The following is a 26623-nucleotide window of genomic DNA, read 5'->3' on the forward strand; positions in this document are numbered from 1 at the left end:
ATAACCATTTGTGATCCTTCTTAGGTGTGTTTGGGATTGAAGTATAGCTTCCATACGACTTAGTATTATTATGCACTGCTGCAGTCTCACTTGGGTCCTTATTTGTTTTAAGGGCATATGAACTTGCTGCAGGCCTCCTTCCTTTAACTGGTTAAGATCCCCCTTTTTTTGATCAGTAATACCATCTTCCTTATCCTGGCTGAAGGTCTATTTCTCATCTTCTTGATGATGATGATTTCCCTCCGTACAAGGAGTCTTCCTCTTTCCAGCCTTAAGCTTGGACCTACTGGCTGGTTTCTCCTACATTTTCCCCTTCCTGTAAATGAGAATTTGCTAATAGATTATCAGGACCACCCTCTCTGTTCTCTGTGGTTGGAGGGCTAGTGCTTAGATCAGTTCAAGGTGCCCATGTGTTAGGGTACTGTGGAAGTAAATCATGGCTCCTTTTGGAGGATCATCTCCCTGACCTCTTCCCACCATATCAGTGGTTAGAAAAGGGTATTTTCAGGAATCATGTCCCTTGTTTGAAGGCCCTGTTTCCTAACTGTTTAAAGTCAGTTGGTTTGCAAGGATATAGTTTTTGGCCTCAGTTTCTTCATTGGCCAAAGGAACAGTGCATCTCTACCATAATATCAGGTAGCTTAGTGACCCCCCACAAACTGGTCATTGTGTTCTCATCTGAATAGGGATTCAGCTTCCTCTTTGTTGCTTTTGACTGAATGTCTGCTTCCAAAAGTCTTGTTCAAGAAGCAGAGTTGCTGTGAAACCTTCCACTGGTACTTCAGTAAGAGGCTCTGTTTTTGTGAATAGTGGAATACTTGTAGCTTCTCGATTGGCTTTTTCTGCAGTTCCACTGATTTTTCTGGTTACCCAATGTCACTTATCTCCACTTGGGAGGGGGACTGGAGAAATTGCTATCCTTATTGTTAGGTGAGGTGCAGTATAACTTCAGCTTTCACAGCAAACAACATCTCAAGTGACAACTGCTTCTGTCCCTCTTAGAGATCCAGTTGGGATTTTGGCTTATTGTAAGCCAATTGTGCCCATCTGTTACATGATCTTTTGGCCCCCTGGTATGGGAATTTCTCTGAGGATACTCGTCCTTTCTAGTAGTTTTGCCTTCTCATTCTGCCCTGGATGCTTTGGCCTGATAGGAGAGTGGATGTTACCCTCCTTCCTGTCTCCCCTCTCCTCTAAGAAAGGAGCTTCTTTCCCTGCAGCTCTTCTTGAGGAACCAGGAGAACCAGGATAAATATTGAACTCACCCATTCTGTTGTCTGGAGCACTTTTCTGGGGTTCCTGTAGAAGATCTGGTTCTGTAATGGTCAGACTATAAGTTCATCTCCTGGGCTGCGGGGGTTGGGGGTTCAGTTTCCTCCACCCTTTGAAGAAGTTCATTCAAGTTCACGAGCCATTGACTGATTCTAGATTAGTCAAACTGGACGTTCATCTTGCATCATTGGATTGGTTGGAGGTTCAGTTACTGCCTTCCTTCAGGGAAGGAGCAGTCAGGTTTTCGTTGCCTTTGAGCTTTCTGTTATCTGGCATTAGCAGCAGTTAGCCTGCTTTTCTTCAAGAGTACATTGGATTTTCTTTGTGTTTCACTGTTGCAGTCACCACATTTGGGTTATCCCTGCCAGGGTAGCCCTCAGTCGGCCCGAATACCACAGGCTTAGTATTTCTGCATCGGTTGCCGTCGCTCCAGGACTGACATCAGGTCGTCAGTGGTATAAAACAAGGCACCCAACGCCATTACATCAGTCTTTCTTGCTGAGGAGCCCGAAGCAGAAGCAGTTCGCATGAGTGCCGGTCGGCCTCTACCTGAGTTTTCGTTTCTGAATTGAAATTGAAGTCTTCTAAAGCTAAGTACCCCATTGGGGATCCTTTTTTCTTGCTCTAACCGATGTCAGAAAAAGTTAACAATTGTCTCGCCTGTGGAAAGCAAATACTACACCAAGACTTTCATTCATACTGCGTCACTTGCTTAGGCCCAGACCATGATGTCCCCCGGTATCGCTTCTGTGCTTTGTTCAATGCCAGAACTATATGTCGTCTGGCCTTTATTGTAGCTGGATGTTTTCGCTCTCAGTCCTCGAATTCCGATATGGCTTCGGTAAGCCATCCGACAGCAGATCTTCGAAAAAACATAAGGATAAAGACAGAGACAGACTGCACAGCTCGAAACCTACCAACGACACTTCCATTAAGCTAATCGTCAGTTCTCCGGTCCTCAGTCCCTGATGCCCACTTCTGTGGATTCGCAGGCCACTACCGAGACCCTTTCAGAGTCCGGTATGCTGCGAGACTCTTCATCAACTAAGGATCCTGCGGATGTCTCTACCTTGGATGGGTCCGGAGCCGCTGAGCAGGCACTGGCTTCTGAGGAAGTACTTCACACTACCAATTATCGACACAGACCGATGACTTCTTTCACATCTACCGTTCTTTCAAAAACTACCGAGTTTCTAAGGCCCAGGGTATGAACCACACCCAAGAAACGGACGACCCAATCTCAGGCACCTGCTTCCTTGCCTTAGTTTCAAATGCTTAAATTGGCGGAAGACCTTATAATGCTAATCAGGGGAAACCAGGCTACCCCTTCCAAAAGAAAAAGAGATTTGTCCCCAGTAGTTTAATCTGAACAGGAGTCCGATGACTCTGATACATCTGAATATGAAGACATGCAAAACCCCTCTCTGCTTATGAGGATTCTGATGCAGAGGAATCCATTCCTTCAGCCTCTCCACCCGAGGACTTTTCTTTTGGGGGAAACCCTGCATACTTTAAGGAAGCATTTCCAATGGGAATGTCAGGACTACCCTCAGTCTAAAAAGAGACTCAGGGAATTCTTAGATCTTCCACAGCACAGACCGCTGGCCATTCCTCTTGTCCTGGATGTTGTGGATGATGATTTATGGAATCCAATTTACTCCTAACACCTTCCCTCCTGCTCCCAGGAAACCTGACAGATTCTATAGAGTCCCTGACTCTCACAAATTTCTTTTCAAAAATCCTACTGCTGACCTCGAGGTTATTTCTCAAGGGCCTAAAGGAATTAAAGCAACTTCTGCGAAGAATCCCACCTCCTCAGATAGGGATTCCCGAGCATTAGACAGATGGGGTAAAAAAGTATACATCTCTGCTACTCTCGCTGTTAGAACACTAAATTGTCAGTTCCATATGCTAAAATTTCAGCAACATACCATGGAACTCCTCAAACAAAAAATATCATATTTTCCTGCTTGTGAAGAAAATAGAGTTACAAGAGTTAATGCATTCTGCAAGTCATGTAACTAAGCACACCTTACAATGTGGTTTTGACGCCCTAGAAGCATCTTGCAGGGCAGCAGTCACTGGTTATGTCCTTAGAAGGCATGCTTGGCTTAAGGAACAGCCCTTGCCAGACCATGTCAAATCCAAATTATTGGACGCACCCTTGCACAAAGACAACTTATTTGGCACCAAGGCACAGGAGGTCTTAAAAAAGATGGAAGAAAAAGCTAAATCTATGCAGACAGTTAATGACTTCTTGCAGGTCCCAGCCATCCAGGTTCAGTAGGCATTGCCCCTCCAAACACTGGTCCTTTCCTGCCCCCTCCAGATCAGTTCAGCCCAGACCCCGGGGAAGCAGGCCCCCCAGACAGCAGTCCCAGGGAATGCAGAGATCTAAGCAATGGAGTTCCTCCTCTTCAAAACCAGGGAGTGCTAAGCCACCCCCTCATGGTAAGAACTCGCAATCACATTCCACTTCCACCCCCTCCCTCTACTCTTGCCCCTAGGAGGAAAAGTCTTCCACACAAGCACCTGGACCACCATTACCAATGACTGCTGGGTCCTCAACATAGTATCCTAGGGATACAAATTTTATTTCCACACTCTACCAACCCCAAAAGCGTTCCCAGATCTTCCCTCAAACCAGTAGGCAGAGGCCAAAAAGCAAGTCTTTTCCCCTGCTCTCTATGAAGGCAATAAAGCACGTTCCTGCAGGACAGATAGGCCAAGGTTTCTACACCAGACTCTTCCTGGTACCCAGAAAAGAGGGCACCCGACACTCCATCCTCGATCTATCCATTCTAAACACCTTTCTAGTGATACCAAAACTCAGAATGCTCACCCTCCAGCAACTTCTACCTATGCTCTCCAAGGATGGTTGGTTAGCCACCCTAGACCTAAAAGAGGCCTACCTGCACATCCCAATCAGAGAATCATGCAGGAAATATCTACATTTCAGGGCAGGATCACTGCACTTTCAGTTCTCTGCGCTTTCCTTTGGCTTATCCACTGCTCCCAGAGTTTTCACAAAATGTCTGGCTCCCGCCATTGCTTTTTGCAGACAAAGAAATATCCAAATTTACCCATACTTAGACAACTGCCTGATTCAGGCAGACAAAAAGCTGCTAAAGCACCTGGCCTTTGTAAAGGACCCACTGACCTCCCTGGGGTGTACTATCAACAAAAAGAAATCCAAACTAGTACCCACCCAAAAAAATATTTTCCTGGGAGCAAGCCTGGACACAGCATCCCAGATGGCATTCCTTACACCAGAAAAACAAACCTACCTGACAGCCTACTTCTCTCAACTAGCCACCAGACCACAGTTATCCACAAGGAAAATCCTGCAAGCTCTGGGGTTCATGGCTTCTTGCATTCTACTCATTCCATATGCCAGACTGTATATGAGGAAACTGCAATGGTACCTAAAAAGCTTTTGGTGTCAACGCTCTCAAGACCTGGAAACTCTTATACCAATGATACCTTGTTTAAGGAAAGATTTTCTTTGGTGGGCAGCAGCATGCTATCACAACCCCATGCCGCCCAGATCCTCACCAGAGACGCATCAGACTATGCCTGGGGTGCACACCTGGATGGCAGGTGCATACAGGGCCAATGGATCCCACATCAAATACATCTGCACATCAACCAAAAAGAGATGTTAGCTGTCCAGCACACACTGACAGCTTTCAGACCCCTACTCTCCCCGGGGGCTCTACTGATCAAAATAGACAACACCACTGTGATGTGGTATATCAACAAGCAGGGAGGGACTCACTCGTACCCTCTTTGCAGGCTCACCATGACCCTTTGGCACACGGCTTCAGCCATGCAACTACACCTGTTAGCACATTTCCTGCTAGGCTCACTAAACTCTTTAGCAGATAACTTAAGGAGAAATCTTCTGCACCCACACGAGTGGCAGCTAGACCAAAGAACCTTTACCCTTGTAACTCAGAAATGGGGCACCCCAAAGGTCGCCATCATGGCCTTCCACTCCAACCATCAGCTGAGCAAATTCTGCACCAGGGAACCTCACTGCAAGGCCTGGAAAGTAGATGCTCTATCATTCCAGTGGGTCAAAATCTCGGTCTATGCATTTCCCCATCTACCACTCATTACAAGGGTAGTGCTCAAAATAAGGGAGGAAAAACTGAGGACAATCCTGATTGCCCAAGACTGGCCATGCCAGCACTGGTACCCACTGCTGTGCAGCCTATCACCTCTGCCACCATGGCATCTCCCTCAGATCCCAACACTCCTGACCCAGAGGGATGGAGAATTCATGCATCCCCAATTGCAGACCCACAATCTGGCAGCCTGGCTTATTCCCTGACCACTGCACAAGCTGCCAATCTCAGCAAACAAGTTCTAGATGTTATACATGAGGCCAGATGCCCTAGCACTACAAAGTCTTGTACTGACAAATGGAAAAGGTTCTGCACCTGGGTCCAGGCTAATGGAGCTGATACGGCACAGCCTTCCCTACCTGTCATCCTGGATAACCTAGCTGACCTGCTACACAGTGGTCTATCCTTTTCCTCTATTAAAACTCATGCCTCTGCTATCTCTGTTCATTTCAGCACAAAGCCACCTCTTTTCTCACACCCTCTCATCAAACAGTTCCTAAAAGGGGCTAACAACTTGAGGCCACCCAGAAGAGCACCTACCCCAGCTGGGGACCTAAACTTTGTGTTGGAGAAACTCACGATGCCCCCCTTTGAACCAGCAACTTCAGCAGAGTTAGGTTCTCTCATGGAAGACAGCCATGCTTCTGGCCATCACTTCAGCAAGAAGCATTTCGAAGCTACAAGCATTTATGGCTGTAGAGCCCTTCATCATTTTCCATGCTGACAGGATCTCCCTCAGGACTAACCCATCCTTCATGCCAAAAGTGGTGTCCAGTGTGACTCTCAACCAATCCATTCATTTACCCACCTTTTTCTCTAACCCACAAAACAAGGGGGAAAGAGTACTGCACTCTCTAGATGTGCACAGACAACTCAGATTCTACTAGACAGGACTAAATCATTTAGAAAGACTGATCAATTGTTAGTTAGCTTTGCTCCAGGAGCAGAGGGCAAGGCCATATCCAAATAAACCATTTCCAAATGGATAGCACACTGCATCCTTTTCTGCTACAAGCAGCATGGGAAACCTCCCCCCAAGGGGGTCAGGACACATTCTACCAGATAAACCTCCACCTCTGCAGCTTTCCTCAGAAGTGTCCCCACCAGGGACATCTGTTCATACCTTTACCAAGCATTATCACCTGCCTATCTTCTCCACATCCAGGGCAGGCTTTGCCACCGCAGTCTTGCAGGGCATCCTAGCCTGCCCCCAGTTTTCTTGACTGCCTCCACCCTTTTCTTCAGCCTTGGGAATCAACCTAAATGTGATGACTGCAACAGTAAAACACGAAGAACATACCATAAATGTAGATGTTCAAGTGTATTCACTGTTGCAGTCCTGGTTTCCCTCCCACTATCCCCCTTGTCTCTCTCTCAATCTCTCTCTCTCTCTCTCTCTCTCTCCTTACAAGGAACTTTTGGTATTTGCTTTCTACTGGTGGTGTTCTTCCACCATAACCTAGCTCCCTCTTGGGGGCTCCTGACAGGGCAAGAAAAACTGATGTAATGGCGTCGGCTGCCTTGTTTTATACCACACTGACGACCTGACGTCAGTCCTGGAGCGACGACAAACGACACAGAAATAAAACGCCTCTGGTATTCGGTCCGACTGAGGGCTACCCTGGCAGGGATAACCCAAATGTGATGACTGCAACAGTGAATATACTCGAACATCTACATTTATGGTAAGTGTACACAACTGTACTTTCTTTTGTTTTCTTTTGTTGCATTTACTCTGTGGTGCTCAGCGCAGCCTTTGTCTTCCTTAAGAGACTACAGAGGCTTGAGCTGTGTGCCCCTCATAGTTCTACTAGCTTCTGCATCTGAAAAAGAGAGAAAAAAATCCATGAAAGAATTTGTCAGCATTTAACTTGCCTAGTCATCCTAGCCATTTTGAATCATGTCCACATTGACAGTTACTGTTTTATACTGTTTAGGCATGCTGAGCTGTTTTTACATTTCTTGTGTAGTTTTTTTATGTCATTTTAATTCATTATCAACATTAGATCACTATTGCAGTAGCCTAAGCTGTTTGAGTTATAACCTGCCAAGAATATGACCACTGTCTAGCTTTCAAAGCTTCAGGGTACCTTCCATGTGCCGTAACTGCCAGGAGTGAAGCCACATAAAAAAGGCAGTTTGGTTGCTAAAAGCTTCAGAGCTTTCATCCCTTAAGTAGACAGGCATAACCCTGAAAGAAAATGCTAGAAAAGGACATTGCAATACAATAAAACATATGTAATAATGTACACAAGGGTGTATACATCCACACCCTTACAAAACAACAAAAACAAAACCAGGAGGATGGAAGGAGGGAGACAGTTGTTGCAACAGTGATCTATTAGAACATCTACTGTTACGGTAAGCCTGTTTACGCAACTGTGTTATGTTCAACATTAGATCACCTTTACAGTACACTAAGTTGTTTGGGTAGCCTGCTACAGTTCAGCAACATTTAAGGAGAAGGAAGAAAATGAGGTCCAGGAACTCCAGGAGAAGCATCCTAACAACTAGCTCTGGAATTAGAAAGGGAATCCAGTTTGTAATGGTTTATGAAAATAAGTACAGAGGACCAAGTTACTGCCTCGAGAATAAATTTAGAGTTCGCCTCTTTCCAGAAAGCCACAGAGGAAGCCAAAGCACTGGAAGAACTGGCCCTAACCCTGCCTGGAAGCATCCAGTTATGGTCATTATAGTAGAAAGAAATAGCATGAGACACCCATCTAGCAATTCTGTTTTGACACTGATTTCCATCTGCAAATTCTGTTTTAACACTAGTTGTCCTGTTTCTTACCTTCATAGGAGACAAATAGCTGATCAGCTTTTCTGAAGGATTTAGTTCTGTATAAGTAACATCTGAGCTGTCTGTGGATATCTGGAGTTTGAAGGATTCTTTCTCCTTTGTTTTTAGGTTCTGAAAATAACACAGGGTGGTTCATAGATTGTCTCAAGATAAACTCTGAAACCATTTTAAGTGTAAGAGAAGGATCTGCTCTCAAAGAAACTGTCTTTGTGGAAAGTGAGATAGAGCTGACTCACCATAAGAACTTGTAATTTAGATACTCTTCTTGCAGATGTCAGAGCAGTTAAGAGCCTCATATCAGCCTGATGAGCTGGGACAAATGAAAAAGGTGATAAGTTCAGATTCCAAGGTGGAAATGTCTGTTTTCTTGGTGGACGGATAATATAAAACCCCTTTCCAAAACTGCTTGACTTGTGGATGCATATAAAGTGGAAGGGGGAATCTAAGGGTGGATAAATAGAAAAGCCAAAAGGTGAATCCTAATAGAGGAGTAAGAAAGGACAGAGGATAATAACCCACCCAAATAGGCAAGAACTAGAAGCATTTGGCCTTAAATGGGTCCTAGTTCTTAGAATCTCTTCCACTGGCACACTAAAGATTTTCTAGTTGCAGGTTTTAGCCTCCTTTAACACCTGCTGCATGTCCTCAGAAAAAAGGTGCCTAAAAAGGTATAAAAACTCTGTCATCCAGGCAGTCGATTGAAGTGTTTCTAGGTTGCGGTGTATCAGACAGTCCCTGTCTTGTGTTAGTAAAGCCACTCTGTGGAGATCCTTGTGTAATTCCCTTAACCAATTTCAAAAGAAGAGAGAACTACTATTGCCATCACTGTATTTGGAGAGTCCTTATGTTCTTTAGAGGGACCATTGGAATCAGTGGAAAAGGTGGAAAAACATACAGGAACACTCATGTCCTCGAGAATGAGAAGTTTGTCTTCCAAGCTTGTTTGCAAGGAATTGTGTAGCTGACTTTTTTTTTTTTAGCTGTCTGTCTTGGGGTAAAACAGATCTATTTGAAGTGTTCCCCACAAATCAATTCTTGGAAGACCCTCAAATGTAATTTCCATTTCTGAAAGTCTGTCCTGGTTCTGCTTAGCTTGTCTGCTACAGTAATTTGCTCTAACAGAATATATGTCACCTGAAGAGACAAACCACACTGAGTTTTCACCTCCCAGGCCATCATACCATGTCTGCAAAGAGGGTAAGAGCTGGTACCCCTTGTTTGTTTATACACCACTATCTGCGAGTAAGTAGTCTTGGGGACCAAAGATGATTTAAGGCTTTCATATCAGAGATTATTGCCAGCACCTCTTTGACATTGATGTGCTTTTGTCTGCTCTTCTTGCTCCACAGTCCCTACAATTTTACCCCTTTTGGTAAGAGTGTTTAGTTTCCAGTGAAGCAGATACAATTAAGGTATTTAATAAATTCTTAACCGTAGAAGAGAGGAGGTTAACAATCGGCTTCATCAAGTTTTAAAAAGAAGCCAATAAAATTGGTATTATGTGCACCTGGCAATTCAACATTTTAAAAATTAAAGTGGTAGAAGAATAAACTTTCTTTCCAAATCTGTCAAAAGCATTCCATGCCTTTTGGTGTCATTGGGGTTAGCATTAACACCCTGTTTAGCAGTAGAAGTTTAAAAGATAAGGAAACAACTGCAGGATCTGCTTTAGGATTTGAAGAGAGATTTATAAGTCTGTATGCGCTTTATATAATGTAGACTTGTTAGGAGCAGGAAGTTGACTGTCAGGTGTACTACAAGTGGCTAAAAAGACATCCTGTAAGCCTGATAAAACAGGAGGGACAGGTGCAGGCTGTGGAATATCCAGTTGTAAGAAATCATAATACTTTTGCTGGGAAATTGGAATCTGACAGAGTTCTGTAAGTAATCTTAACATAAGAGTAGATGTTCTGATAAATCACAGTCAATTTACTGCTCGTAATAAGTCTGATAGATTATATGAAGTACCTCAGACATCTGCTAAGCAGAGTGTTAATGGTAATTCTTCAGCTAGTACTGCCTTCCCTGATATTGCTGGTTGCACTTTAGTCATTGTGGGCTTCTCTGTTTTGTGCAGTTGAAATCAATATAAGTTTGCTTGATCAGGAGTGGCAGTCATCATAGAATCAGTTGTAATTGATTTAAATTTGAGTTGGATTAATTGCTATAGGTCCTGGGTGATTTAGAGCCCTTGGGCTTCAGTTTTCATTGGTTTATTTGTTTTCTTCTGTTGCAATTACTGCACAAAGCTGCATGCAGTGTAGCACCACAGTAGTGGTATTTTTGTAGCAGGTGTTATGCACAAGTAAAATTCTCTATTTTTAGACTACAGGAGAAAGGTACCTTATAAAACTGAACTACTTGCCCATTGCACTGAGTTGTGTGATTTTCCTCTTAGCTCCACTGAGCTACACAGCCTAAGAACCATTTGCAGTGAACAGCATTGGTTTATTCTGAACTTCAGACCAGTCCAGCTAACTGCAATAGCTGTAGTATTTCCACAGTGCCTCTTTAGATCCTTGATTACTTTAAATATAGCAGCACTGACTCACCACAATCTCCTCCCCTTGTTGCAAGTCTTGTTTCACTTGGAATCCTAAGACTGTGTATGAACTGACTCATGCAAACTAATAAACTCCTACTAAACACAAAGGATCATCTGTGAGAGGTCTGAATACGTAACACACCTGGAGGCATCCCTGCCATAGTCAGCTATTTGCTGTACAACATCCACAGATTACAAACTCATAAGCTGTTTTATGCTGATGTTGTTAAAAAATCTTTACCAAAGCCTCCTAGGACTTCAAAGACTAGGCATCCACCTAAACCCTGAAATTTACTTCCTACGTGCAAACCAGCATCAACAGCTCCTAGCCAATATATAGCTCACTCTACCACTCATAGATGCATGTAGAAACTTTTAGGGGAGCAAGACCAAGCTACGTCATCTGACAGCATCATGGTTATATGTGACACCATAATTAGACATATAGATGGTTCACTCACCATGTTGAGCAAAGGCAAGGTAATGGTTAGTTGCTTCTCAAATGTCAGGATATGTATCTTAGCTAGAACCCTCTAGTCTCTTCACCCCAAATACACATATGTATATATCCTGATCATTGTGTACGTTGGGAGTGAGTGACTTGAAATGCACCTCCTTGGATCATATGAAGAGGGACATTAAGAAGCTCTCAGAATATGCATCTAGAAAGGGGGTGAAACTAATTTTGAGCAGTATTCTACCATCTCCAATAATGATGTCTCAATAAAAACAAAAAAAAATAATTGACACTAATTATTGGCTTAACAACTGGTATCATTCTTGGGGGATCCAATATATATATATATATGTATATCAGCCTGTGATGAGATGGTTGACAACCTGGCTGCTTTGCTAAGGATGTTCTGCATCTCCCCCCCCCCCTCTCTCTCTCTCTGTTTTCATTGTTTCTGAATATTGGTAAGACTTTTTCTTTCGTCATAGTGCCATTTTAAGCAATGTCAGTCTCTTCAAATTAACCACATAGCCAACCACAATCAAAAGCATATAAACATTGCACTGCTCAGTGCTAGAAGCCTAATCGAAAAGTTGCACTCCTTACATTCATTATTGAACCTTGAAAATATTGATATATGTGTAGTTATTGAAATGTAGTTTTCAGGACAGTGAAAACACCCCTGCAATGCAGGGTATTAATGCCAACCAATCTTTCAGACCCATAGCCAAATTGGACATTATAGCTGGTGGGGATTCACCTTGAAATGCAAGCAATGACCTAAATCTGCTCCAAATTATGATAAACAAAACCCAATATCCCATAGTAGCAAACTACTGCACCCCTTCTATGACACCAGCAGACCAGACCATGCACCTGTATATCTTAAAAAACTAACATTCTTCACCTTAGAAGCAAACACTATACTATTGGGTGATTTCACCTGTGCATCCATTAAGCGGGGAGCCAACACTACCACATACAGGTATGCACACAGATTCCTGAATTTCATTAATATCAGCTCCTGGAACCAACATGTCCAGATTCTAATTAGGGGTTCAAAATATTAGACCTGGTTCTTACAAATACCAATCCCCCACCCCACATCACCTCTGTGCTCAGAGCTTTCAGTTGCCAAATCAGTGGTTTAATCTGAACATTGTGCAGTAACATTTACTCTAGGTTTCTGTCCTGAGACTCCTCAAAATTGGTCCATCTTCAGAAACTACTCTTAAGGCAAATCCACTCCAGCTACTTGATGGCCTGGAGAAATTCAACCACCCTCTTCACTTACATGACCCTGGCTCACATGCTTCAATTTTCAAGACTAAACTCTACATCCACCTCCAAGCTAGCTCTCCCCATAAGACCTAAATAATAGTGCCAGCGTTAAGAACAAAAAGGGGAGCACACTGTCATCAGACTATACAATAACAGGAAGAAACTCCTAGCCTGTTAAAACAAACTTAACACACTGTCAGTTAGAGAAGAGCTCACAATCACCAATAAAAAACTTAGAAACAAAATCAAATCCTCAAAGAGCAAGTATAAATTGTATGAATTACAAATCCATGCTATGGATAACCATGAAGCCTTCTTCCACAATGTCAGGAACCTAAGAAATAACTGTCTGTGCTCTGAGTTAATATAAAATCACATCACATACTTGTCCGCTGTGGACATTACCAGTACAATAGTGGACAAATTCAGCTGAAACTTCACTCCCCCCCCCCATGTCCCCCAAGATTACTTGCAGAATATTCCATGCTCAGCTCTGATCAAATCCTAAGAAAGGTCTCCACAACTAAAAACACTAACTCCATGGGCTGTAACTACAAGGTTGCCTTCGTATCAGGAGCAAACACTACCTGTCTATTCAGTCTCAGTGTCTCCAATGGATTTGTGCTAAAAGTATGAAGAACTGCTGTAGTCTTCCCACTCCAAAAAAGAGACCCATGACTGGCCTAGGCAACTATAGACCTATCAGCCTCACTAGTCTTATCTATAAGGCAATGGAATACATCTTTATGGAGCTCATAAACAAGGATAATAGACAGTCTTCATACCTTAGAACCGAAACAATTTGGGTTTGATAAAGGCAGACCCTGTCTCTTAAAGCTGGTGGACTTTTCATAAAAGTCACCATGGTATTAGACTTGGGCAGGTCAATTCACATGACATAACTGGACTTGGTAAAAGCCTTCAATACCACTCCATACTCGGACATCATTGATGAACTAATCCAATTAAATGTAACTCCCTTATTGTTACCTGCTGGATGTCAAACTGGTTCATCGTCAGAACCAAGTCTGTTAGTGTTGCAGACATACTCTCAACTAAAAGAGCAGTTAACAGTGGTGTCCCTCAGGGTTCAGGCCTGTGACCACTCCTATTTGTGTCTACTTCTCTGATGTCAAAGCAGACACAAAAGGCCCATGGCTGATGGATTTTGCTGATGACTGCAAAATCTAAGCTATCATAAGTATTCAACATGACATATGTTTTCTCATTGAAGGTCTAACTTTTGCTAACATGTGGTGTCTGGACTAGGGCCTCAAGCGAGATGCTAAAAAATGCAGCATTGTGTCATTTAGCAAACCTGACCACCATCACATAGGTACCCCCCCCCTCCAAAAAAAAAAAAATTAATCTCACTCATTACAGGCATGAGCACCTTTATTAACAGTGCACTGTGCTTTGACTACCATGTGACGACTGTTGTTAGGAAATCTTTTTATACAGTCAAACTAGTCAGCAAGGGCATATCCTGTGTATCCAAGGAGGTCATGGCCCACCTTCTACTCCTTTATTATCAGACCAATAATATAGTATAACGCCCCCCTTTAGTATGTACTTGGCTAGGCATATGACCCAGCTCAAGGGACTGCAGCTTTTCCTTACCAAAAAAATTCCAAGGTTGTATATACTTCTTGTGTTACCCTGCCTGGCTTAAAGTAATCTCATGCTCTTCTCTTTCTTTCTAACTACTGAGAGGAGATCCCTCCCTTGCATACAGAGACCCAAAAGATCCGGTACTGTGTAACCACCTACACATCCACAAAAGTAACCCTAAAAATCCTCTCAAGGAGACCTAAGCTTACAGAACCTGTTGACAGGATAGCTACCTTTCACAAGAGAATACCTCTTCTTTGGAACAGACTCCCCTTAGAGGTGTAACCTGGCCGACTGGATGGACAATTGTAAGTATATCCAAAAACACTCTAATCACTATGGAGTAGCTTAAAATGTAACTTCTGTTATACATTAAAATAGTAATGGCGAACCTTTTGGGTTTGGCATGTTAAAAATTCGGGAAATGCCTAACTTGACTCTGCTTGTGTGTCACCCCCCCCCCCAAACAAAAAAATTAAATACATTTAATTAATTAAGTAATTAATTAATTAATTAAAATAAAATAGCATGTCTCTCAATACATCAGGGATAAATCTCAACAGAATCAGGGACAAATCTAGAAATAAGAGACATGGACAGTTTTACTAGTACTATTAATTTGAGACACTGACAGAAAAAAATGAATGTGAATTAATATACATTTTCTGAAGTAAAATTAGTCTGTAAATCTAATTATTGTCATTATTAAATTTAAAAAGTTGCCAGTTTTAGGAGGGATTAAGAGGGACAGTTGAGAGGAATGTAAAACAGCAAACTCCTAGAAATGCAGAATACTTGCCCTTTGTAGAAGTGTAAACACGAAGAGAAAACAATGTCAGCATTGCCCTTTACAGACTATATTGAGGAAGTATATCAAAATAGTCTGAGGTTAATAACTTCCTTACCTCTGCAGCAGTGTTGTTGAACTGGCTCCTGGCGCAAAATAATTCAATGCGCTTCACACAAGCAACAAATGCTATAGCAGTTTATTTGGTAACTCGTGTGTTGGTGAACACTGGTTTGTCACCCAAAATGTCGTGGCGTGTCACCTTTGACACGTGTGTCATAGTTTCACCATCACTGCATTAAAATAACTAAGTGAATAATCAGGACTCACACTTCAGCAGTGTGTGCCTTTTCAAGGTTCCAAAATTACCTGTATTCAAATTAAGTTATACTGGAAAGTTGATGTAAGAATGCAAAGCAGGCAACAAAAAATAACATGCATTTAAGTCATTACTACTTCAACTACTTCATCAATAATTCATTAAGTCATTTAGGGTGTAAAGTTTTCAAATTTAAAAATATACCATGTTTCTTTTTGTAATAACAAATCCAGACTCTTATAATTCTGGATCCCTCACTAAATACAAAATAAAAAAATACTTCAGGGTCAGATACATTTAATTGTTTAAAATTAAAAAAAAAATTAAAAACTGCACTGTCCAAGAATACAGCTTCCATGGGACCTGATAATATCCCTGGCTGTGTTCTACATGAATTACAAAGTGAACTGGCATCACACCTGAGCACCCTATTCAGTCACAGCCTCATTTCAAGCTTTGTTTCTACTGAATGGCGCACTGCTATGGTCACCCCATTCCACAAAGGGGGAGCAACCACAGACCCAGGGAACTACTGCCCCATTAGCCTGACTAGTCTGATATGTAAAGCCATGGACCGCATCATCATGAACCTTATAAATAAGGACATAGGGAATCTCCAAACTCTGGACTCCACGCAGTATGGGTTTGTGAAAGGTATATCATGCCTGCTCAACCTGGCAGACTTCTTTGAATCTGTCACCAGAGCTGAGGATGAAGGCAAGATAGTTCACACAGCCTACCTAGATCTTGCCAAAACCTTCTACACCATCCGTCACTCAGGAATCATAGACTTACTAAGGATATCCACACCTCCAGGCTAGTTGCTCAGCATAATGCATCCGAGGTTATCCAAGTGCAACTAACTCTGGGCAAAACTGCAATCCAAGTTGTAGCTTGCTACAGATCCCCCACCATGCTCCAGGAATCCCACTTCTCTTTTCTTGATGTACTGGAAAATATTAGGGTTCAACCAAACACCCTAATAATGGGCAACTTCAACTACCCCACCATTAACTGGGAAAACTACTCGTGTATCAACTCCTTAGCTCAACGCTTTCTGGAATTCATAAACTCCAATGCCCTAGATCAACTTATCCACACCCCCACCAGGGGCAACAATATCCTAGACCTAGTCATTACCAACATGAGTGACCGGTGTTCCACACCTGAAGTCAACTCCTCGTTGGTCCGATCCGACCATAAGCTTATCACCCTTGATATCCACATCCTGCCCCCACCCCCCATTAAGGAAACCACAGTAAAAAATTCTCCAAAGCCAACTTCATGCTTCTTAAGACAGAAGTGGTGAACTTCATGACACCCATGCAGATGGACAATGCAGTTACAACTACTGAATCCTACACAAATGCACTCTATAAGCACTTACACAAGTGCATGGATCATGCTATCCCAAACAGAACCAAGACACTATCCTCTAAAAAAAGGAAGCCAATCTGGTGGTTCCCTGCCATAAACAAACTATACAACAGAAGGAAGAAACTGTTACAAAAGAGAGTAAAATCCCATGAGTGGAGGAGCTCCCTGGTCAGCCTCAGTAAGAAGCTGAGATCCCTTATAAGATCCTCCAAAGCTAGCTACGAAAACAAAATCGCCACTAAATTCAAGGACAACCACAAAGCATTCTATAGCTATGTCAAGAATCTAGATGGCAACACACAGATCTGCTCTGAGTTACAGCACAAAGGCACGACAATTACAGAACCAACTGATATTGCCAACATCCTGTCACATAGGCTCAGTGCTAACTTTACCCCCTCTCACCCCCTAAAGGGCCCATATCTATACAGGAAGAATGCAGAGTCCCTATAATCACAACTATGCAGGTAAAAGCTGCACTCTCTAAAGCCAAAAACACAGCCATAAACACAGCTTCCATGGGACCAGACAACATCCTAGGCTGCGTTTTACACGAACATCAGAATGAACTGGCTCCCCACTTAAGCACCATGTTCAATAATAGCCTCGCATCAGGCTTTGTGCCCACTGAATGGCACACAGCAACAGTTATCCCACTCCACAAAAGGGGAGCCACCACTGATCCCGGGAACTATCGACCTATTAGCCTGACGAGCCTGGTCTGCAAGGCTATGGAACGTATCATCATGGAACTCATAAACAAAGACATTGGTAACCTCCAAACTCTGGATCCCACCCAGTTCGGGTTTGTGAAAGGCAGATCATGCCTCCTGTACCTGATTGACTTCTTTGAGGCAGTCACCAAAGCCGTGGATGAGGGTAAGGTGGTTCACACAGCCTATCTTGACCTTGCCAAGGCTTTCAACACCATCCCCCATTCTGGAATTATAGCTAAACTCACTAAACTAGGTATAAATCCCTACGTCACAAGATGGGTTGCCAACTGGCTCACTGACATTACCCACACTGTAAAAGTTGTAGACTTCAAATCTAACCTCAAAGCAGTGACAAGTGGAGTACCACAGGGTTCCGTCCTGGGACCTCTGCTGTTTGGTATCTACTTCTCTGAAGTACAGGCTAACACAGAAGGTCTCTGGCTAACGAAGTTCGCAAATGACTGCAAACTAAGAGCCATAGTCAAGTCCCCAAATGATGTGGACATCATACAGAAGGGCCTCACTGAGACAGATGCCTGGTGTCAGAGCCATGGCCTTAAGCTGAGTGCCAAAAAGTGCAGTGTCATCCCCTTTGGTAAAAACTCTGTACCCATGAACTACCACATAGGCAGCAATCTACTTAACACCAAATGCGTGATAAGAGACCTTGGGACCCAGGTGGACAGTAGTCTCTCCTTTTATAATCACATCGCCACAGTAGTCAGGAAGTCCTTCTACGTGGCACACCTCATCATAAAAGGGTTCTCATCCAGGAAAAAAGAGGTCATTGTTCCCCTCTACTCATCACTCATTAGACTCATTATAGAGTACAACGCCCCTTTTGGAATGTACCTCACAAGACATCTGCAGCAGCTGGAAAGGCCACAGAAGTACTTCACAAAGAGGATTACTGGCCTCAAACAAATGCCCTACACTGACCACCTCAATATACTCCAGCTTTAGTCCGTAGAATATCGCCTATTCCGAGGTGATCTCTGCCTAACATATAAAGCTATGTCAAACCCAGAGCTGTTGGACATGCTACACCTAAAGAAATCCCAATCCCTCTGAGCTACACGCTCTAGGGACCTAAACCTTGTCACCACAATAAACTGGAGGGATAGATTCCTGTCCCAGAGACTTCCTATACTCTGGAACAAGCTACCCATCTATGTCAAGCAAAGTTCTTCATTAGCACTCTTCAAGAAAAATCTTGATGAGTGGATGGGAAATAGGAAATACACCCCGGGGATCACTTCTGTGTGTCTGCTGGACAATGGAACAGGAAAATAACTTTCTTGGGTGGCGTAAGCTATGGAACCTTGCTGGCTAGGCTTACGTATGCCCTTGGGCCGATAGCCTAGTACCTACCTGTGAACCTATAAACTAGGCATAAACTCCTATGTAATAAGATGGGTTGCCAATGGGCTCACTGATAGAATCCACACTGCGAAAGTAACGGACTCCAAATCTGACTACCAACCAGTTACAAGTGGTGTCCCACAGGCATCGGTCTTAGGTCCTCTCCTGTTTGGTATCTACTTCTTTGAAGTTCAAGCCAACACTAAGGGACTCTGGCTGACCGAGTTTGCAGATGATTGCGAAAGTAGCGGACTCCAAATCTGACTACTGACCAGTTACAAGTGGTGTCCCACAGGCATCGGTCCCAGGTCCTCTCCTGTTTGGTATCTACTTCTTTGAAGTTCAAGCCAACACAAAGGGACTCTGGCTGACCGAGTTTATAGATGATTGCAAACTGGGAGCCATTATTGATTCTCCAACTGATGTAGACATTCTACAAAAGGGCCTCACTGACACCAATAACTGATGCCAGAACCATGGCCTTAAGCTCAATGCCAGAAAGTGCATTGTCATTCCCTTTAGGAAAAAATTGGTGCCCATGAACTACCACATAGGTGGTAGTCCACTAAACACTGAAGGTTCATAGGTAGATACTAGGCTATCTGCCCTAGGGCATTTATAAACCTAGCCAGAGTGTATTTGGCTTCCGCATCCCTATTAGATTAGCCTACTGTGCCTCTGTAAAGTAGGTCACAGAAGGTACCCTTTTAAGATTAGTTTACTTTGCCTCTGTCTAGCAGGGACACAGAAGAGATCCCAGGGGTGAATTTGCGATTTCCTATCCACGCGTCCAAATTTCGCTTGAAGAGGGTCAGCGAGGGGCTATGTCTAACATGAATTGGGATTCTGTTCCAGAGTGAGGGGAGCCTCTGGGAAGTGAATCTGTCCCACCAGCATGTCCTATTTATTTTTGTGCTGAGGTTTAGCTCCCTGGAGCGTGTAGCTCTAAGGGACTTGGATTTTTTGAGGTGGAGCATGTCCATTAATTCTGGGTTTGACACGGCTTTGTACGTCAGGCATAGATCACCTCTGAGTAGGCGGTAAGCAACTGAGTAGAGCTGGAGTTTCTTTAGTCGAGCTGCATAGGACATCTGTTTGTAGCCCATGATCCTCTTGGTGAGGTATTTTTAGGGTCTCTCCAGTTGCTGCAGGTGTCGAGTAAGGTACATCCCAAAAGGGGCATTGTATTCAATTATGGGCCTGATGAAAGACGAGTAGAGGCGCACAATGACCTCTCTTGATCTAGATGCGAACCCTTTCGTGATAAGGTGGGCTATATAGAAGGTCTTTCTAACCACTTTGGCAACGTGATTATCAAAGGAGAGATTACTATCTACATTGGTCCCCAAATCTCTAATTACTTCTTCCGTACTTAATGGATTACCACCTATGTGGTAATTTGTAGGCACCTTGTTTTTCCCAAAATTGATGACTATGTACTTTTTAGCATTTAGCTTGAGGCCGTGGCTCTGACACCAAGCATCCGTCTCTGTGAGACCCTTTTGGAGGATGCTTGTGTCAGCTGGAGATTCGATTATGGCCCCCAGTTTGCAGTCATTTGCGAACTTTGTCAGCCATAATCCCCCCGTGTTAGCCTGAACCTCAGAGAAGTATATACCGAACAAGAGAGGTCCCAGAACTGAGCCCTGTGGGACGCCACTAGTAACTGGTTTGGATTCGGACATGGCATCTGCGATTCTGACCATGTGGGTTTTATCTCTGAGCCAGTTTGCAACCCATCTTGTGATATAGGGGTTGATATTTAAGCTGGTAACCTTATTTATGATGCCCAAGTGGGGTATTGTGTCTAAGGCTTTTGCGAGGTCCAGGCAGGCTGTGTGGACTACCTTGCCCTCATCTATGGCTTTGGTAACTGTTTCAAAGAAATCAACTAGGTTTAAGAGGCAAGATCTGCCCTTAACAAAGCCGAATTGGGTAGGGTCCAGTGTCTGGAGGCTCCCAATGTCTTTGTTTATGAGTTCCATGATAATACGCTCCATAGCTTTACAGACCAGACTAGTCAGGCTTATGGGGCGATAGCTCTCGGGGTCCGTTGTGGCACCACCTTTGTGGAGTGGGACCACTGTAGCTGTACGCCATTCTTTGGGTACATATTCTGTAGTAAGGCTAAGTTTGAACAGTGACAATGTGAGGGTTCAGTTCTTCTTGGAGCTCGTGTAAGACACAGCCTAGGACACCGTCCGGTCCCATAGATGCTGTGTTTTTTGCTTTCGAGAGGGCAGCTTTCACCTGTGCATCTGTGATGTCAGGGAGGTTACATTCAGTTGGGATAGGCATTTGCTCCTTTGGGGGGAAGGGGGAGAGAAGTTTGCGCTGAATCTGTCTGCAGGTTCGGTATATTTTGTACCGTTATGCAACAATTCAGAGCATATCTGGGAGTTTCCACCCATGTTCCTGACATAACTAAAGAAGGCCTTGTGATTATCTTTAGTGTCTAGGGCAATTTTTCTTTCGAAACTGGCCTTTGATGATTTTCTGAGGGATCAAAATTTCTTGCTAATACTGATCAGAGATGCCTTCCCTTTTTGGGATTTTGCTCTGTCATGTAGTAGCTTCCTCCTTCTGCTGTATAGCTTATTTATGGCCGAGGTCCACCAGACTGGTCTCCTGTTTTTGGAGGAGTGTGTCTTGGTTTTATGTGGGATAGCACGATCCATGCATTCCTGCAGGTGCTCATAGAATGCATTTGTAAAGGATTCTGTGGATTGGGCTGTATTATCCTCTGGCCCGGGGGCTTTGAAGGATTCCACCTCAGTCTTGAGAAGTGCAAAGTTGGCTTTTGAGAAATTCTTTACAGTGATTTCCTTGGCTGGGGTGGGGATGGGATATGGATGTCCAGGGAAATTTGTTTATGGTCTGATCTCACCAATGAGGGGTTTACCTCTGGTGTGGAACATAGAATCCCCATGTTGGTGATGACCAGGTCCAATATGCTGTTCCGTCTTGTGGGAGTGGTGACCAGTTGTTCCATCGCATTAGAGTTTATAAATTCATGGAACCATTGGGCAAGGGTGTTTGGGCTTGTGTAGTTTTCCAAGTCAATGTTTGGGTAGTTGAAGTCACCCAATAACATAGTGTTTGGAGAGATCTTCATATTCTCCAGTGTTCTCAGGAATGCCAAGTGGGGTTCCTGTAATAGGGAGGGTGTTCTGTAGCAGGCTGCAAACTGAAAGGCAGTTTTGCCCGCTGTTAGTTGCACATGGGTGGTTTCCGATGCTTCGTGCAGTGCCACTAACCTGGAGGTATAGGTATCTTTGATGAATATAGATACTCCCCCTCCTTTTGTGCTTCGGTCCGAGTTTTGGGGCCGAAACGCATGGTATGAGTTATAACCTGGTAGTGCTGGGGTGCTCTCAGGAGCCTTGAACTAGGTTTCTGTTACTGCACAGACATCGATTTTCTCCATACTGAGGAGAGCCTCGAGTGCGTGCATCTTTAGGTTTAGACTTCTGGCATTGAGTAGCATTACCTTCAGTTTTTTTATCCTTGGGTTGTCTATGGAGGTGGGTTTGTCCTTTGAGCCTTGCCTAAAAAGGCACTATGGGGGTGGCAAGAGCCTTGGCCAGTATACGAAAGCCTAAGGGTGACAGGTGCAAGCCGTCCCTAGCGAAGCAACGTGGCTTGTCGAGCATGTCATCCCAGGCTGACAGACACTGGATCCCCTTTGAATGGCACCAATACTTTAGCCAATTGTTGAAACTGATCATTTTGTCTTTATACTGTGGCATCATTCCTGGTGAGGGCAAGATGCTACTCAAGGTCAGGGTCTTACCAGCCTGGGCTACATGGTCAGAGAGCTCCTCTATGTCTCTTTTCATGTAGTCCAAGGAGGTGTGATAAGAGACCCGGGACATATGTTAACAGCAACTTCTCCTTTGATAACCACATTGCCACTGTAGTCAGAAAGTCCTTCTGTGTGGCATATCTCATTACAAAAGGTTTCTCATCCAGGATGAAAGAGGTCATAATCCCTCTCTACTTGTCCCTTATTAGACCTATTATAGAATATAACGCCCCATTTGGTGTGTACCTCACTAGACCCCTACAACAACTGGAAAGGGCACAAAAATACCTCACTAAGAGGATCTTGGGCCTTAGACACATGCCCTATATGGACAGACTGTAAGAACTCCAGCTTTAATCTTTTTCTTATCGCCTACTTAGAGGCGATCTCTGCTTGACCTACAAAGCCATGTCTGACCCAGAGCTGCTAGAAATGCTACACCTAAAGAAATCCCAATCCCTCCGTGGCACATGCTCCAGGGACCTTAACCTCATTACCATAATAAACAGAACATGCTAGAGGGACAGGTTCCTAACCCAGAGACTTCCCATACTCCGGAACAAACTTCCCATTCACGTCAAGCAGAGCACTTCACTGGCCCTCTTGAAGAGAAATCTTGACGAGTGGGTGGGCAATAGGAAGTTCACCCCGGGGATCACTTCAGTGGCCTTGCTTGACAGGGGCACTGGGAACTAACTTTGGGTGGCATGATACCAGGGAATCTTCTTGGGCTAGGCTTATATAGGCTCCAGGGCCGCTAGGCTAGTACACACCCATGAATATAATATGTGTGTCCTCACCAAATGTTTTGTGTGATGTATGTAATGTAAATTACATGGGCATTTAAGGCAGTATACAAACCCATAAGTATAGCCCTGAACTGGCCTCTCTAGCCCTTATGGAAAGGGGTCAAAATTAAGTCATGTTTGGTATTAACTCTTCTCTTGGTAAGTTGTTGGAATAATTGGTTAGGCTGCAAATGGTCCACTGGATCAGCAGCCTAATATGAACCTGCGAGTAGCTGCTCACAGGGCTTGCTTGGTCTTCCCTTTCACTTTGCTCCCTCGGCTCCCTTTCTAGGCAATATTATTCCCTTCTGCAGCCATTGAGTCAGGCTTTCTGGCTAGATGTTCCAAACTGCTCATTTTTCCAGTTCATATTGTTTCTCTGTAAGTTACTTTTTTGGGTTCATCCCAATCATAGGAACCAGTTAGTAGGGTCTGTAATGTTGCATATAATAAATTCACTCTTAGAGCTTTGTCTCGTAACCAATAGAAAGGACCTTCCTTGATAACTCAGAAATACCGTCTTTCTAGCTTGGTAGGTAGTTCCTCCAGGCAGTCCTGACAGCTACATTTCTATGTGAAGCAGGGGTATACTTGCGAATCATTAATTATCCCAGAGGGTACAAAGTCTTCATTGTTCTTGATTTGCATTTTGCAGATGGGTACTTGGTAGAGTCAAAATTGTAGAGTGCTGGGTATGGGGATGAACATGCTTATGTAGATATGAAATGTCACAGCATGAGTTCTTAGGTGAGCATCCATCCCCAAGTACAGGAATGTCCAAAAAACATAACCCCTAATGGTTTGGTGGAGAGAATAAATGTAACCAATAGAAACCCTTGCGAAGTGTTCTTTTTACAGATTACCTGATATGGTTATTTCTTCCACTACTTTGTGTTCTTTCTTTCATTCCCTTTAGGGTGCAGTATTGCAGCAGGTAAGCCTCTTCCTCCCCTTTGCCACCAGCAACTTCTTAGTCTATTGGGATGCAGTCAGTGCACTTTGTCCCTGCACAAGTGAGCTGGCTATTCTTTTCATTATTTTGTAGAAATATTAAAGTTATAAACATGTCATATAGAAAAAGGTCATTATTTATTTTGTTATTATTATTTTAGGTTCAGATGCAGGCGGTGTGTGAATGGTCATCAAGTGCGGCCTCCACCAGATGGCTCAGACTGTACATCCGATCTCTCTCAGTGGAATCACTGCACAGACAAACGAGGGCTACATGACTCCATTCTTCAGGCAGCCTGGGGTACTGCAGTCACTTTTATATTTCACCATCATTCGCATGAAGAGCAACGAGGAGTTGTGTGAACGTTGCCATTAGACTGGAGCACTACAGAGATTGAAGGCGTTCACTCACTTTAATAGCAGTATTGAAGAAAGAACTGATTTCTTTGGGATTTGCTTCAGTTACTGATATAAAACAGTCTTCCTTAGAATAGAAGGAGATTATTTTTTCAATTGCTGTAAGCTGGGTAGCTACCACACAGAAAAGAGAATCTTCATTGTTGGTATAAATGAACATAGTTCATTTCCATTGATGTACAGCTTGGGTTCTGTCTGTATGTTCGTATAATTAGTCTGTGGTTTACACTAAAACATTATCGTGTTTCATTTTTCTAATGGTTTTTCTAACTACTGCCTACCACGAAGATGATGTAATAATAGCGTAAAGTTTGTCTTGATTTATTTTATTTCCACATTCTTTCATAAAATTTTGGTATAGTATTTTTCAGGTAGTTTGTATCCTCTTGTAAGTCACTTGACTTCTGTGCCTCTCAGGTGAACAATTCTAATTAGATAGACCAATATTATGTTGAGATACAGGGTTTGGAACATTTTTTCTTGCAGAAGCTGTGTTCAGTGTGTCAGTCAGATGTTTTGTCATTCATAAGATGCATTTTAGATAAATCAGTTACTCTTTGTGGCATATTTCACTGTTCATGTGGTATTAAGCAGCTTTCTTGTTTAAGACTTGTTTTGATATCACTGAAAATGCGGAGTTTAATTCTAATGGTGGCAACATAGAATGAAAATCAGTATATGTTCAAATTCTGATAAGACAAAAATGAAACATTGAACATTGATAGTCACTTTTTACATTTAATTTACATTGTATAAGCACAGACTGATGCATTTTCATTGGAAGCATTGCGGGCTTAGGAGGACAGTGTTAAGGAACTGAGATGTGTGTGTGTGTGTGTGTGTGTGTGTGTGTGTGTGTGTGTGTGTGTGTGTGTGTGTGTGTGTGTGTGTGTGTGTGTGTGTGTGTGTGTGTGTGTGTGTGTGTGTGTGTGTGTCTTCCTTGATAGATGCAAGAGAACTGTCTTAATGCATTTCTGTCATGTGTTGCTGAACTTAGTGTGTCGCTGTGAAGACTTCTGGCTTGCAAAATGCAGGTGCAGCAAGCAACCTAGCTCTTTCAAGGACTGAAACTTGTAATGTTTTCTATGTGACAAGCTGTCTGAAATGCATAATCTTTCTTCAGTAGTATCCCTGTTTTATATATTTCAACAGATGAATGAATTGTTCTAATATAAGGTTGCATGAATTGCTTTGCAAATTGTAGATGCACCACTAGGGATTCTAGTAGGTGGGTCTGTAATCGAGTTCATTCTCTTTTCAATTACATTTTCGGCTTTTTCTCAGAAGTTCCTTTGCTAAGACCACAGATTTTGTGATTTTAATGAACTGCAGTTGGAGAAACATGCCTAACCTTTAAGCCGACCAGTTCTTTTTTGTTGCTCTCCCGTTTTTGCTGTCAGCCCAAGCTCCCATGCTTGATGGCTAAAGCATCAAAATGTTCTAAGTGTCTATGTGACTGCCAGTAATAAACAAAACCCATGCTTGCATCATCGTGTGAACCTGTACTAGAAACGCCAGCAGTTCATCCAAGCCACGTGCCGACATCAGAGGATGAAACTCCTGGTCACTCTCTCTTACACAGAGAAAGGTTGTGGTTGAAATACTCTAACAAATGATTGACAGAACAAGTCCCATTTGTAGCTGCATATTCTGCAAGACCACCATCAGAAGGCTTGAGAAATGGAAGGGAAGCCTTGCTTTTATTCAGACAGCCATCCAAGCCCCTTGTTTAGCAAGGTTATGATTGAAAGCCAAGATGACAAATGCTTAACCTCCCACTAATCTTTTGCTTTGGCAGACAAATGAGCAGCCCAAGCACAATGGTATCTCCTATCAGGAGGGATGTCCCATTGTACAGACCTAGCCCATTCCCTGGTTGGTTTGTCTGAGCACGCTCACAGCTGGCGAGTTTCACCTTAAGTCGCTTAGCTTTGTATTGTTTATCATACTCACGACTGAGGACTGTCTGCCCCATATCCCTCCTGGATCCAGCAGGGTTCTGTGA

General features: G+C 43.3%; 1 protein-coding gene across 1 annotated transcript in view; it reads left to right on the top strand.

Annotated features, from left to right (window-relative positions):
- Positions 1-25478, top strand: part of RAD54L (RAD54 like) — a 652988-nt gene extending 627510 nt beyond the window's left edge. The window contains exon 18 of the mRNA XM_044085902.1: positions 24363-25478. Within this exon, the coding sequence (XP_043941837.1) occupies positions 24363-24564 (202 nt within the window). The 3' untranslated portion in view covers positions 24565-25478. The remainder of the gene's footprint in view (positions 1-24362) is intronic.
- The last annotated feature ends 1145 nt before the right edge of the window (positions 25479-26623 follow it).

This window comes from Protopterus annectens, chromosome 10.part0 (assembly GCF_019279795.1).
Source record: "Protopterus annectens isolate FY-2018-M chromosome 10.part0, PAN1.0, whole genome shotgun sequence".
In the NCBI taxonomy this organism is placed as follows: Eukaryota; Metazoa; Chordata; order Ceratodontiformes; family Protopteridae; genus Protopterus; species Protopterus annectens.